Here is a 12,737-nt window from a genome sequence, read left to right as displayed (position 1 = left end):
TATTAAAGACAACCATAATTATTTTTTGCAGACCTTGTGGTGAGTGGTTTTGAAAATGCTCAGTAGGGGTGGACTTGGCCTTGAGGAATAGTTACAAGTCAGCTGAATCTAAGTCTGATAAACAGAGTTGGTGGTCAAGTTGGGTAATGCTGACTCACATCAGTGACAGGGCATTCAGTTCAACACAAAGAGTAAGACTCCCTCCCTGTCCTTAAGAAGCTGTGGTCCGGATTGAGAGGAAGTCACACAAAAGACAATTTCAATACTATTTCATAAGAAGTGTGAAAGTTAGGAAAGGGTGCTTTGGCATTTGGAATGATGAAAACGTTCTAAAACTGGATGATGGTGATGGGTGCAAATTTGGTAAATGTACTCCAAATGATTAAATTATACACTTAAAACAGGTGAATTTTATGATATGTAAATGATACCTCAATAAAGTTTTTTTTTGTTTTTTTAATGTTTATTTTTGAGAGAGAGAGTGAGAACAGGAGTGGGGGAGGGGCAGAGAAAGAGGAGACAGAAGATCCAAAGCAGGTTCTGCCCTCTCAGTGCAAAGCCTGATGTGGGGCTTGAACTCACAAACTGAGATCACTACCTGAGCTGAAGTCAGATGCTTAACCAACTGAGCCACCCAGGCGCTCCTAAAGTTGTTTTTTAAAGAAGGGTGTGGTGGGAGTACAGGCATTCTGTTTTGTTCTAAATTAAAACTACAGTCTTCACCACCCTTGTCAAACAAACAGTAAAGAAGGGGGAAGGGGAGGTCAGAGAAGTGGTTAAGGTTTAGGGTGGTCTTGGGTTCTTGGGTCTTGGATCTGCCATTAAGTGAGGGGAAATAACTCAAGGGCTTCATGCATTCCACCTGCATAGTCAAATTCATGTTTTCGATCCATTTCAAAAAAGCAATCTGAAAGATGCCAAGGTTGGAGGCAAGGAGACTGGTAACAAGGACATTGGAACAACCCTAGAGAGAAACGATGGAGGCTGGAGCCAGAGTGGCAGCAACGGCGTGAAAAAGAAGGCACAAGTTCACGAGCATTTGGGTAACGGTGGGAGGACTTGGTAACGGGTGGGATGTGGGTGGTGAGGGGGAGAAAGGAGTCGGGGAGGGCTGCTTAGGTCTCTGTCGTCAGGGAGGGAACGCAGAGGAGGATGGCGGGGGGTGGGTGGGGGGGTTGGAACAGGCTGGCACGCCTCTGCAACATCCATTTGGAAACAACCCCCAAGCAGGCGAGCCCGTGATCTCGCCGATTTGGGGGAGACCAGGGATTTCAAGTCGTTAGTCTATGAGTGGTGGCTAAAAACACAGGAGGGATGAGATGGGTCACGGGGACCTTGTGAATAGAAGAAAACTGGGCTGATGGAAACCTGGGGGAATGAGCATTTGAGAGGCAGAGAGAACGCTGCGGGAGAAACAGTAGGAAAATCAGAAGAATGCGATGTCAGAAGGCCAAAGGAGTAATGTTTTAGGAAGAAAAGAGCTTATAGTGTCAAATGTAGATAAAGCTTGAGAAAACAAAGCCTAAAAAGGCGTCTGCTGGACTTGGCTACTGACCTTAGTGAGAGAACAGTTTCAGGGGAGGGGAGGTGGCAGCCAGGCCACGATGGGTTAGGAATGAATGGGGAGCTGGGGAAGGTGGGGGGAGAGGTGATAGAAATGTAGCTGTCTGGGGACATCTTGGGCTGTGGCCAGAGGAGGACGCAGGGTCTGTGGGCAGCTTTGTTCTTTTGTTCCGAGGACAGGAGGGACTTGAACATATTTGTAGGCTGAGCCAGTTAGAAGGAAGGAAATGTCCATGATCCAGAGGAGAAGTGCCTGGATGGAGAGGGGCAGGGCACAGGGGGATGTGGACCAAGAGCTCAGGCCAGGCACTGGCAGGGAGAGTGTCACTTCACCCTGGGGACTTGAGGGGCTGGATGGGTGTGCAGCCTGGAATGGGAGGGGAGGGGTGCCGTGGCTTCCCACCTGATGGCCTTGCTTTGTTTCCTGTGTGTGTAAAACAGGAAGGGAAGTTCTTTGTTGAAAGTGTGGGGATTGGAGGTCTGGGGGAAAAAAAAAGCCAAAAAGTTTAAAACGGACGATAACAGAGGGAGCTGATGGACGAGTAAACATGTTGATGTGAGTCAAGCGTCACTCCTTCCTCTCCCCCACTCCGCCTCTCCATCTACCAGCAAGACGTCGCTTCTGCTTCTGTTTCCTGGGTTGGGCCACTTCTCACCACCTCCACTCCTACCCCCTGAGTCCAAGCCACCATAATTTCTCTCCTAAACTTCTATCAGGGTTTCCTTATGAAGTTTCTCTGCTGCTTCCCTGGGCCCGTTTGGTCCTTTCCCCACACAGCAGCCAAAGTGATCTTTAAAAGCTGTAAATCGGGGCGCCTGGGGGGCTCAGTCAGTTATGCGTCTGACCGGCTCAGGTCATCATTCCATGGTTCCTGGGTTCGAGACCTGCATCGGGCTCTGTGCTCTCAGCACAGAGCCTGCTTTGGATCTTCTCTCTCTCTCTCTCTCTCTTTCTCTCTTTCTCTCTCTCTCCCCCCCCTTCGTCCCTCTCCCTCAAAAAAAACACAAAAAACAAAAAAAAAACACCCCGTAAATTAGATCATACCACTCCCCTGCTTAAAATCATCCAATAATTCTCACTGAGATAAGAATAAACTCCTAACACGAAGCTTTGTCCTGAGAGATTCAGACTGATATGGTCCTTTTTACCTCTTCTGCCTTGTCCTGTGCCACATTCTCCCTTAGTCAATGTGTTTCAGCTACTCTGGCCTTGTTTCTTCCAGGGCTCCAAGTTAATTTTTTAAAAATGTTTTTTATTTATTTCTGAGAGAGAGAGAGAGACAGTATGAACAGGGGAGGGTCAGAGAGAGAGGGAGAGGCAGAATCTGAAACAGGCTCCAGGCTCCGAGCCAGCTGTCAGCACAGAGCCTGATGCGGGGCTTGAACCCACAAACCATGAGATCATGACCTTAGCCGAAGTCGGATGCTTAACCGACTGAGCCACCCAGGTGCCTCTCCAGGGCTCCAAGTTAGTTCCTGCCTCAGGGCTGTTGCACTTGCTTTCCTTCTACTCTGGCTGACTGTTTCCCATCTTTTACCTCCATGACCAAATGTAACTACCCCAAACCTCTGTTTATTTGCTTCCTTATATTTATCAGTAATTGAAACTATCTTACATATTTACTTGTGTGTAGCGACTGTTTCTCAATCCCAGAAGGAGAACTCTGGGAGAGAGGGGACTTCATAGGACATAGTTGGTACTTAAGCAGTATTGTTATCTATAAGGACAGTGTTCAAAGTATCCTTATTAATAAGGACACTGTTGAAAGCTCAATGAGATTAGAAAAATAAGACCATGGTGACTTTAAGCCACACATTTGTGTGATTTTCTTAAGCACAGACCATCAATAACGATAATCATCATAATAATGATTGGTTTTCTTACATGCCTGTTCTGGAGACAGTTTCAAACACGTATTTCCAAAGGAAGGTCAGATGGCAGAGGCATCTCAGTGAAAAGTAGATGGATTCCCAGGGTGACCAGTTCAGATATTTATGTTCTTATTCATTTTACAGAAATTCCCTCAATTTTATAGTCTTGTGCGTGGGTTGGCAAGTTGTGGGAGGAAATTGCTGACTGTTTCCAGTCCCAGAGCTAAGCTGTGTTATACAGGTGAAATCAGGTTACTGAGATAGGTCTGGTTTCCTTGGTGACCCAGGAGGTTTGGTTATATTTGAAATTGCTAAGAAGGAGAAAAATCTGATAACGACAGTTCTATGTTTTCCTTAGGGAAGGAGCACTTTTCAATCCTTGGCTGAGGCTGAGGACATGCCTCCTTGATTGGCAAGGGTTGACCTCTGGCCAGCCAGCTGAACGCCACTTTCTAACTGCTTCCAAAATCCCACACCCAGTCTGGCAAGTTTGTCTTATGCCAGCTCTGGGTAATTACATCATGACTCCTCAGGCTCCCTGTCTGGTTTGTTTTTGCATGTAAACACTGTAACTAGGGTGACGAATAGTTAGCTTATTGGAGAATGTGCTAACACCTTTTTTTCTGGTGGGATGACAGTGGAAGGGCATATTATTTTATAAATGGTAGTTCGATCCGGTTAACTCTTTAATATTTCTTTTTCTTGATAGCTGGTTTATCAAGTGTCATTTGTTTATCAAAGGTTTGTGTGCCGACCTCTGTGCTAAATGCTTTTTAAGTCTTATTTCATTTTCATGACGATATTATGAAGTAGGTACTATTATCTTAAAAAAATTTTTGAGCCCATTTATTTATTTTGAGAGAGACAGAGAAAGAATGAGCAGGGGAGGGGCAGAGATAGAGGGAGAGAGAGACTCCCAAGCAGGCTCTGCACTGACAATGCACAGAGCCTGATGTGGGGCTCAAACTCACGGAACTGTGAGATCATGACCTGAGCCGAAACCAAGGGTCAGACGCTTAACTGACTTAGCTACCCAGGCGCCCCGAAGTAGGTACTATTATTAACCCCATTAAATTCTTTTAAATGTTTATTTACTTTTGGGAGAGAGACAGAGACAGAGTGCGAGTGGGGGAGAGGCAGAGAGAGAGGGAGACACAGAACATGAAGCAGGCTCCAGGCTCTGAGCTGTCAGCACAGAGCCCGACGCGGGGCTTGAAGTCACAGATCATGAACTGAGCTGAAGTTGGACGCTTCACTGACTGAGCCACCCAGGTGCTCCATTAACCCCATTTTAAAGATGAGGAAGCACAGAGAGGTGATTTCCATGGTCACACATCTAGGGAGTAATGGGTTTTGGATTTTAGGAAACGCTTACTGCTGATCAGATACTGATAATGGACCCTGAATTCTCTCAGAATGCTGTAAACCGGGGGGGGGGGGGGGGGGGTAATCTATCTAGTTTTCTACGATTACCTGATACTCAGAGTCCACTTTGTGCTGCATGTCCCGCAGATACTGAACATCACTCACAAACTTCTGCCTGTGAGTGGCTTCGTGCAACATGATTCTCAATTCCCAACCTGCATGTAAAAGATAAATTAATGTGCTTTGGCACAATCCTTTGTTGCTTTGCCGTATTTGGATTTAACTTAGTATAATTGCTCTTACTCTTTTATTAATCCAATTTCCATTATTTGAAAGGCACAGATGCTCCTTTCAACCTGCAAAGACTTTTTGTATTGGTGTTGATGCCCTTATTTATGCCTCCTGTTCCTGGCATGAATAACGCAGCCACACTCATCAGCTGGCTTCAGTGATCTTGTCCTGGTTATTCAGAGGGCATTAGACTGACAGACACCTGCTTCAGGAGCAGTTCTACAACTTGACAAAAAAGAAAAAGAAAGAAAGAAAGAGAAAGAGAGAAAGAAAGAAAGAAAGAAAGAAAGAAAGAAAGAAAGAAAGAAAGAAAGAAAGAAAGAGGAAAGGAGGAAGTGAGGAAGGAGGGAAGGGAGGGAGGAAGGAAGGGAAGAGAGAGAGAGAGAGAGAGAGAGAAAGAAAGAAAGAAAGAAAGAAAGAAAGAAAGAAAGAAGGAAGTGAGGAAAGAGGGAAGGGAGGGAGGAAGGAAGGGAAGAAAGAGAGAGAGAAAGAAAGAAAGAAAGAAAGAAGGAAGGAAAGAAAGAAAGAAAGGAAAGAAAGAAGGAAAGAAAGAAAGAAGGAAAAGAAAAAACGTAGCTAAAGTAGCAATGACTGAATCTATGAGCCCTTGGCAACTTAAATTCACTCATTCAGCTATTGCTGTGTCCCTATTCCAGCTGCGGCACTAGGCTGAGCACTGGGATATAGCAGCTGGCGAGAGGAACATGCCCTTTGCCTTTGTGGTGTGAGACCCTCTGAGTTTAAATCTCAAGCCTTTGAGCACTGACAAGGGAACCCTAATTGTGAGAGGTGCTATGGACTGGAAATGGGGGCTTCTTTGAGACATGGTTGTTATGGGGGGGGCATCGCATGATCTAGGGGCAAGGGTTTCCTCAGGAGAGGAGAGCTGTGGGGAGGGTCACTTGGAGTCGGGAAGGTTATGACTGGAAGAGCCACACACCACCGCTGGAAGGTTCCAACCTGGGGAGTAAATGGTTAGATTTGCATTTAACCTCCCCCCCCCCCATCTAGTGTGGAGAATGAATGGGGGGCATGGAGTAAACATGGAAGTGGAAAGACCACTGGGAATACACGACAATAATCCAGATAAGGCAGTGACCACATTTGGGTAGCGACAGTGGAGAAGAGGAGGAGGAGGGGGAGGAGGAAGAGCCACAGCTACTGTTTACTGAGCCTCCTGAAGTACGGGCGTTGTTCTAATCCTTTACACACCTGAACTCACTCCATCTTCAAGACCATGCTTGAGGCAAGCACTATATTTCTATTTTGCTGCTAAGGAACACGGGGCCCAGAGGGAGTAAGTCACTTGCTTAAGGTTACAGAGCTAGTAAATGGTGGAGCTGGGATTTGAACCCAGAGGGTCTCACACCAGGGTCCCCACTCTAACCAGGATGGGTGGGAGGGCTCCTCGGGACTGGTGATTATATGGATGGTGCGGGAGAGGGAACCTGGAGGAAGCCCCCCGGGGTTACTGGCTCCAGCAGCTAGCCGGTCGGGGGACAGCATCCCCTGGGACAGTTCTGGAGGAGGGGCACAGAAAGCCACATGGAGCTTGCAGCAAATGGAGATGTCAAGGGAGCCATCGGAGAGGTGAAGGTCTGGGCACCGCTGGGATACGGGTGACCACCGGACCTGGGCGACCACCGGACTTGAAGGCAGAAGGTGTGCTGGAAAGAGGAGAGCCCGAGACAGAATTCCCAGGCCCACTCCGGCTTAAGAACACGGAGCGGAAGACAAACTGCAGAGGAGCCAGAGAACAGAAGGACAACCAGGTGGGTGCAGTTTCCGCGATGCTGAGAAGAGCAGGTTATTTATAACCTTGGTGAGAGCACTTGGCGAGGAGCGGTGGGGCTGAAAGACTGCAGGGAGCCGCGCGCGGGAGAGGTAAGGCAGGCGAGCCAGTGCCTCCGAGGGCTTGGGCTCCGATTGGCGTGGCCTCGATTGACGGCCAAAATATTTAAGTCCACAAAGTTATTAAACGGCGCTGTTCATAATGAGCCTGCTGTTCATAATGTCCAGCGGTATGGTCATCCGAGGTCCCGCACCTCCCGCTGATTGGCTTGTGAAGTGCTCGCGTTGATTTCTGCACGTATTTTTTTTTTTTTAATTGACGTGTAACATTCGTTTCCGGCGTACAACGTTATGCTTCAATAAGTCTAGTTAACATCCATCACCCACACAGAGTTAAAATGGTTTTCCTCTCGTGATGCGAACTTTTAGGATCTATTCTCCTGGCAACTTTCAAATATACAGTATGATTTTATTTTCAATGTTTATTATTTTTGAGAGAGAAAGGGGAGCAGAGGATCCGAAGAGGGTGCTGCTGCCCGGGATGGGGCTCAAACTCATGAACCAGGAGGTCATGACCTGAGCCAAAGTCGGATGCTCAACTAACTGAGCCACCCAATAACGCCAAAATATACAGTATTATTAACTATAGTCACCATGCTGTATGTTACATCCTCAGTACTTATTTATTTCGTAAGGGGAAGTGTGTGCATGTTGACTCCCTTCATCCATTTTGCCCCCCTCCCCACCCCCTGCTTCTGACAACTGCCAGTCTGTTCTTTGAATGTTCTCTGTACCTATGTTGTTGGTTTTGTCTATTTTTTATTTATTTTCCAAAATTTTTATAGTTTATTTTTGAGACAGAGCACAAGTGGGGGAGGGGTAGAGAGGGAGGGAGACACAGAATCTGAAACAGGCTCCAGGCTCTGGGCTGTCAGCATAGAGCCCGACGTGGGGCTCAAACCCACAGACCATGAGATCATGACCTGGTCAAAGTCCGTCACTTAACTGACTGAGCCACCCAGGTGCCCGGTTGGTTTTCTGTTTTTAATCCACATATGAGATTATACAGTATTTGTCTTTCTCTGTCTCTCTATAATATAATGTATACATAACAATATACACAATATATCTCACATTTTATCTATTCATCCATCAATAGATACCTAGTTGGCTTCTATGTCTTAGCTATTGTAAATAATGCTGCAGTTAGTTAGGTGTTTTGGATAAATACCCAGATGTGGAATTTCTGGATCACATGGTGGTTCTTATGTTAATTTTTTTAGGAACCTCCATACTGTTTTCCATAGTGGCTGCACCATTTTACATTCCCATCAACAGTGTGCACAGACTCCCTTTTCTCCACACCCTCACCAACCTTTGTTTCTTATCTTTTTTGATACTAGCCATTCTAACAAGGGGAGGGGGGCTGGTATCTCACCATGGTTTCATATGTATTTCCATCATCATGAGTGATGTTGAACACCTTTTCATGTACTGTTGACCACATGTATGTCGTCTTTGGGGAAAGAAAATGTCTATTCAAATCTTCTGCCCATTTAAGAATCAGGTTTGTTTTTGTTTGGCTACTGAGTTGTATGCATTCTTTATATATTTTGGATATTAATCTCTTATCAGATATGTGATTTGCAAATATTTTCTCTCACTCAGTAGGTTGCCTTTTCATTTTGATGATGGTTTCCTCTGCTGTGCAGAAACTTTTTAGTTTGGTGTGATCCCACTTACTGGTATTTGTTTGCTTTTGTTGCCTTTTTGTTTTTAAAGTTTATTTACTTAAGTAATCTCTATACCCAACATGGGACTCAAACTCATGACCTAGAGATCAAGAGTCGCATGCTCTTCTGACTGAGCCCGCCAGGTGCCCCACTTTTGTTGCCTTTGGTATCAAACCCAAAAATATCATTGCCAAGACTGAGGTGAAGGAGCTTACTGCCTATGGAGTATTAGAGTTTCAGGTCTTAGGTTCAATTGTTTAATCCATTTTGAGTTCATTGTGCATATAGTGTAATATAGTCCAGTTTCATTCTTTTCCATGTGCCCATCCAGTTTTCCCTGCATCATTTACTGAAGAGACTGTTCTGTCCCCATTGTAAATTTTTGGCTCCTTTGTCATAAATTAATTGACCACATATATATGAGTTTTCTGAGGCTCTCTATTCCGTTCCAGGGATCTATGTGTCTGCTTTTATGCCAATATCATACTGTTTTATTACTATAGCTTGGTAATATCATTTGAAATTAGGAATGTCTCCAGCTTTGTTCTTCTTTCCTACACACATTTTTCAATAACTACCATGTGACAGGTGCTGCTGTAGGCTTGGGGAAGCATCAGGATAAAATAGACAACTTCCCGACCCTCAGGTGTGTCTGCATTCGGAAGCTTTCCTCCTTCTCTCCATTTTTTTCAGTTGTGGAGATATTGGCAAAATCAGGTTGTCCCTGACTCATGGTGACTCCATGTCTGGACTGGTCATTGTGAAATCTCACCAGGCTTATCACCTACCCCTGAGCAATATCACCCAGCAACTTGTGTTGCTTCCTGGGAAGTTATTGTCTCTCCCATGTAGAAAGTTGGTCTTTGAGGGTTGGAATCTAAAGCTGTAATCCACCAGATAGTTCCACAGACTACACACAAAACCCAAAGTTTGCTTCTGAGCATTTAGTAGTCATTTATGGAACTGCACTTTAAAAGATCACTTTCAACTCTGCCTATGAATTTGTACCTGCACAGAATGACGTTCCCACTCTTTTCAGAAAACAATGGTGCTAAAACAGGCAGAAAGATGAACTCTTGCTGCTTCTGTTGGAAAGAGAAGACTGTCTGAATATTAATCAGGCAGAGAACATAAGGATTCATAATGAAAATATGTTAATGGTCACTAAAGGGGCACATCCCAGAGCCCACTTGGATGATACATTTTGGTTACATAGAAAAACTAGCTGACAGAGCCTGGATTTAATGTGGTGTTATGTATGTTAAAGAGGCTCCTGAGTCAAGAGGCATGAAAAAGCTTTGTCTAACTAGGTAGGAAATAACACTGTTTGAACTGCTTGCTAGGTTACCTCTGACTTCACAAACACCTACCAAATAAAGGACTTTAAAATTACCTACAAAAGTCTCTTTACCTTCCCATAAACTCTCTATTGCTGTACTTTACTATAAAATGAATATTTAGAAGCATCATGGTGCCACATGTGCTTTCTTATTTAAATACATCAATAGTCTGTGAGAGTAAACAAATACCACAGGCACTGGGCAAACGGATTATTAGGAGATCACCGCAGTTTGGGTAAACACTCTCCCCCTTTCTGAAGTATCACTTGAACTTCATACTGCATTGCAGGTTTGAAAACTGCCCAGGACGAACAAGAAACAGAAATAACTGTATGGAAATAAGTTCACATGAGATCATGCTTAATCTGCGGATCTTAGTTTAGTGGGCCTCTCAACCAGATGGCCATTTGAAGCCCCCAAATTTTTCCTCAGCAAATACAGACAGGGGTGTGGGGGTGCGGTGATGATAATAAAATGTGGGCAAGGCTCATGTTTCTAAAATAGCACCCTGTATTCTCTCCCATTTCTCACCTTTGAACTGCTTCTCAGTTTAAAATCCACTCATGGTCATGCACGCTTCTGTTTTAAGTCACTGGTGACAGTAGATTGGACCAAACTTGTGCTTTAAAAATCAACATAAGAAGGCATATTAAATTCGGAGAGGGAGAAGGAGAGAAGGGAGTAGAAAGGATGATGTAGGGAAGGGAGAGGAGCCCTGCTTTGCTGAAAGCAAGAGCGAATGGTTCTTCTTGGCCTCAAAATTCCACATATCTGTGAAATTTCAATGAGGAATATTCTAAGAACTTTGTGACATATGTATTCCTCTCTAGTGTAAGATTGCGATGAATTCAAACCAAGTTTCCCTGACTAAGGAGAACAGACTCTGATTGCAGAATATATTTCAGTTCTCTAAAATATCATACATACTGTCCTGCTCAGTGACCACGTTTGTCAAAAGAATTGAACGGAGCTCTTTTTAATGACATCAAGCTATTTCACTGTTTTCTTATTAGAAGTTTCTAGTATGTTCTTTTAGAAGTATTAACGTGAATATTTTATTGGTTCAGCAATAAAGAAAAATGTAAATTTAAGCCCCTCTTTAGCCTGAAGTTTCCTTTGGACTAAAATCTAAATGGCTATATTAATACCTGACAATCAGGTTTATAAAGTCCCCCTTTTCCACAAATCGGTGCTTGGAAGAAAGACTTCAGAACTTAGTTCTACTTTTAATTAATTTGTAATGACAAAGATTATGGGATTCCTTTAAATCTTGGCTTTAAAAAATCTTGAGAGTTTAAAAATCTTATAAAAATGACTTGAATGTAAGCAACAAAGATGAGTGATCTGGGGCCAATTTTCCTAACACGCTGGTACTCAGAGAATGCTGTGGCTGAAGGGAAAGTGGAGGAATTGAGATGGATGAGGTGGGTGGGTGCGTGGGTGGGGGTAGATAATCAGACTCCCCCAGCCAATTTGGTTTAAGAAATCAAGGGGGGGCCTGGGTGGCTCAGTCGGTTAAGCGTCCGACTTTGGCTCTCACCACTGATGGTTTCGAGCCCTGCGTCGGGCTCTGTGCTGACAGCTCAGAGCCTGGAGCCTGTTTCAGATTCTGTGTCTCCCTCTCTCTCTCTGCCCGTCCCCCACTTGCATTCTAATTTTCTCTCAAAAATGAATGAATATTTTTTAAAAATTAAAAAAAAAAAGAAATCAAGGGTTGGGTTGGGGGGTGTGTAAAGGGCTCATAAGTGAAGCTCTTTGGCGGTGACTCTTCATTTTATTGTGAAACTGTGGCAGAGATGGGCGGCCATGCCGTGGCCTTGCAGACCAGGGGAGCCTGCAGGGAAATTTTGCAGCTGCGGGGCGGCTGCCACAGTGCGAATATACGCGATCCCAGAGCCCACCCGCACCTGTCCCTTTGAGGCAGGAAAGCACAGGGCACAGTGGGGGACAGAGAGGGGCCAGGCCTCCAGGCTTCGGCCCCATTTCCCTCCAGAACGGCAGAGGTCAAAGGCGAAGTCGTCCCCCCCCTCCTCCCCACGCCTCCTCGGAGGACTGGGGGGCGCAGGGGGGGGGCGCGCGGCGGGGACCTGCGGGCCGTTACCTGGCGGGTCAGTCCTTCCCCACCTGCTAGGGCTGAAGGGGCCGAGGGGCGGGGCAGGCGGGCCGGTGGGGCGGAGGAGCCGCCCATCAATCGCGCCGGGGGGCGTCTCGGTGCTGCTCCTCCTTCTCCTGTCTCGTCTCCCCTCCCTCTACCCGGCCCCTCTTCCTCCTCCTCCTCCTCCCCGGAAGCAGCTTTCCGCGGCGCCGGCGGCCGGGCTTTCTAGGGGCGGAGGCGGCGGGGGCGGCTGCCTGGCGTCCTCCCGTTCCCTTGGCAACGCGACCTCCTCGCCCCGCGCGCGCTGGCGTGGGGGGCGGGGCGTGGGCCGCGGCCTTGCGGTCCAGAGCCCGGACGCGCGCGCGCCCCGCGGTTGCCGTGGGAACGGGATGCCGTCGGGAAGGCCTCGCGGTGATGGCGGCGGGCGGAGAAGACACGCTGAAGGAGGAGGCCGGTTGGCTTTGTCTTGTTGCCCAGGCCCAGATACTGAGACCATCATTTCTGCCCCGAATCCGTGCTGGGCTTTATGAAGAACGTGGTTAGAAAAGGAGAGGGGAAAATGTTTTTTAATTGAATAAAACAATATTAAAGGCAGTGTACGGGTAGATGGGGCAGCCCTGGAGTTCGAGCTGTGCGAGGGATATTCGAAATACCTGCCCCAACATAAGAAGAAGTAAATGATCTAAG

General features: G+C 46.2%; 1 protein-coding gene across 5 annotated transcripts in view; it reads right to left on the bottom strand.

The window, feature by feature from the left end:
• The window catches only part of MARCHF10 (membrane associated ring-CH-type finger 10), an 85,993-nt gene extending 73,674 nt beyond the window's left edge, over window positions 1–12,319 (bottom strand). For 2 of the 5 annotated variants that reach the window (XM_039235994.1, XM_039235996.1), the window contains exons 1-4: window positions 12,057–12,318; window positions 10,487–10,577; window positions 9,624–9,700; window positions 4,909–5,015 (exon numbers count right to left, since the gene is read on the bottom strand). In XM_039235994.1, coding sequence (XP_039091925.1) covers window positions 4,909–4,998 — 90 coding nt within the window. In that variant the 5' untranslated portion in view covers window positions 4,999–5,015; window positions 9,624–9,700; window positions 10,487–10,577; window positions 12,057–12,318. Of the gene's footprint in view, window positions 1–4,908; window positions 5,016–9,623; window positions 9,701–10,486; window positions 10,578–12,056 lie in introns of all 5 variants that reach the window. The other 3 variants (XM_039235995.1, XM_039235997.1, XM_039235998.1) reach the window with 3 other exon arrangements.
• Window positions 12,320–12,737: the final 418 nt, after the last annotated feature.

This window comes from Hyaena hyaena, unplaced genomic scaffold, assembly GCF_003009895.1.
Source record: "Hyaena hyaena isolate Hyena2069 unplaced genomic scaffold, ASM300989v1 scaffold_104, whole genome shotgun sequence".
Taxonomy (NCBI): Eukaryota; Metazoa; Chordata; class Mammalia; order Carnivora; family Hyaenidae; genus Hyaena; species Hyaena hyaena.
Note: the sequence above shows the minus strand (reverse complement) of the source record. Positions and strands in the feature narration are given on the sequence as shown.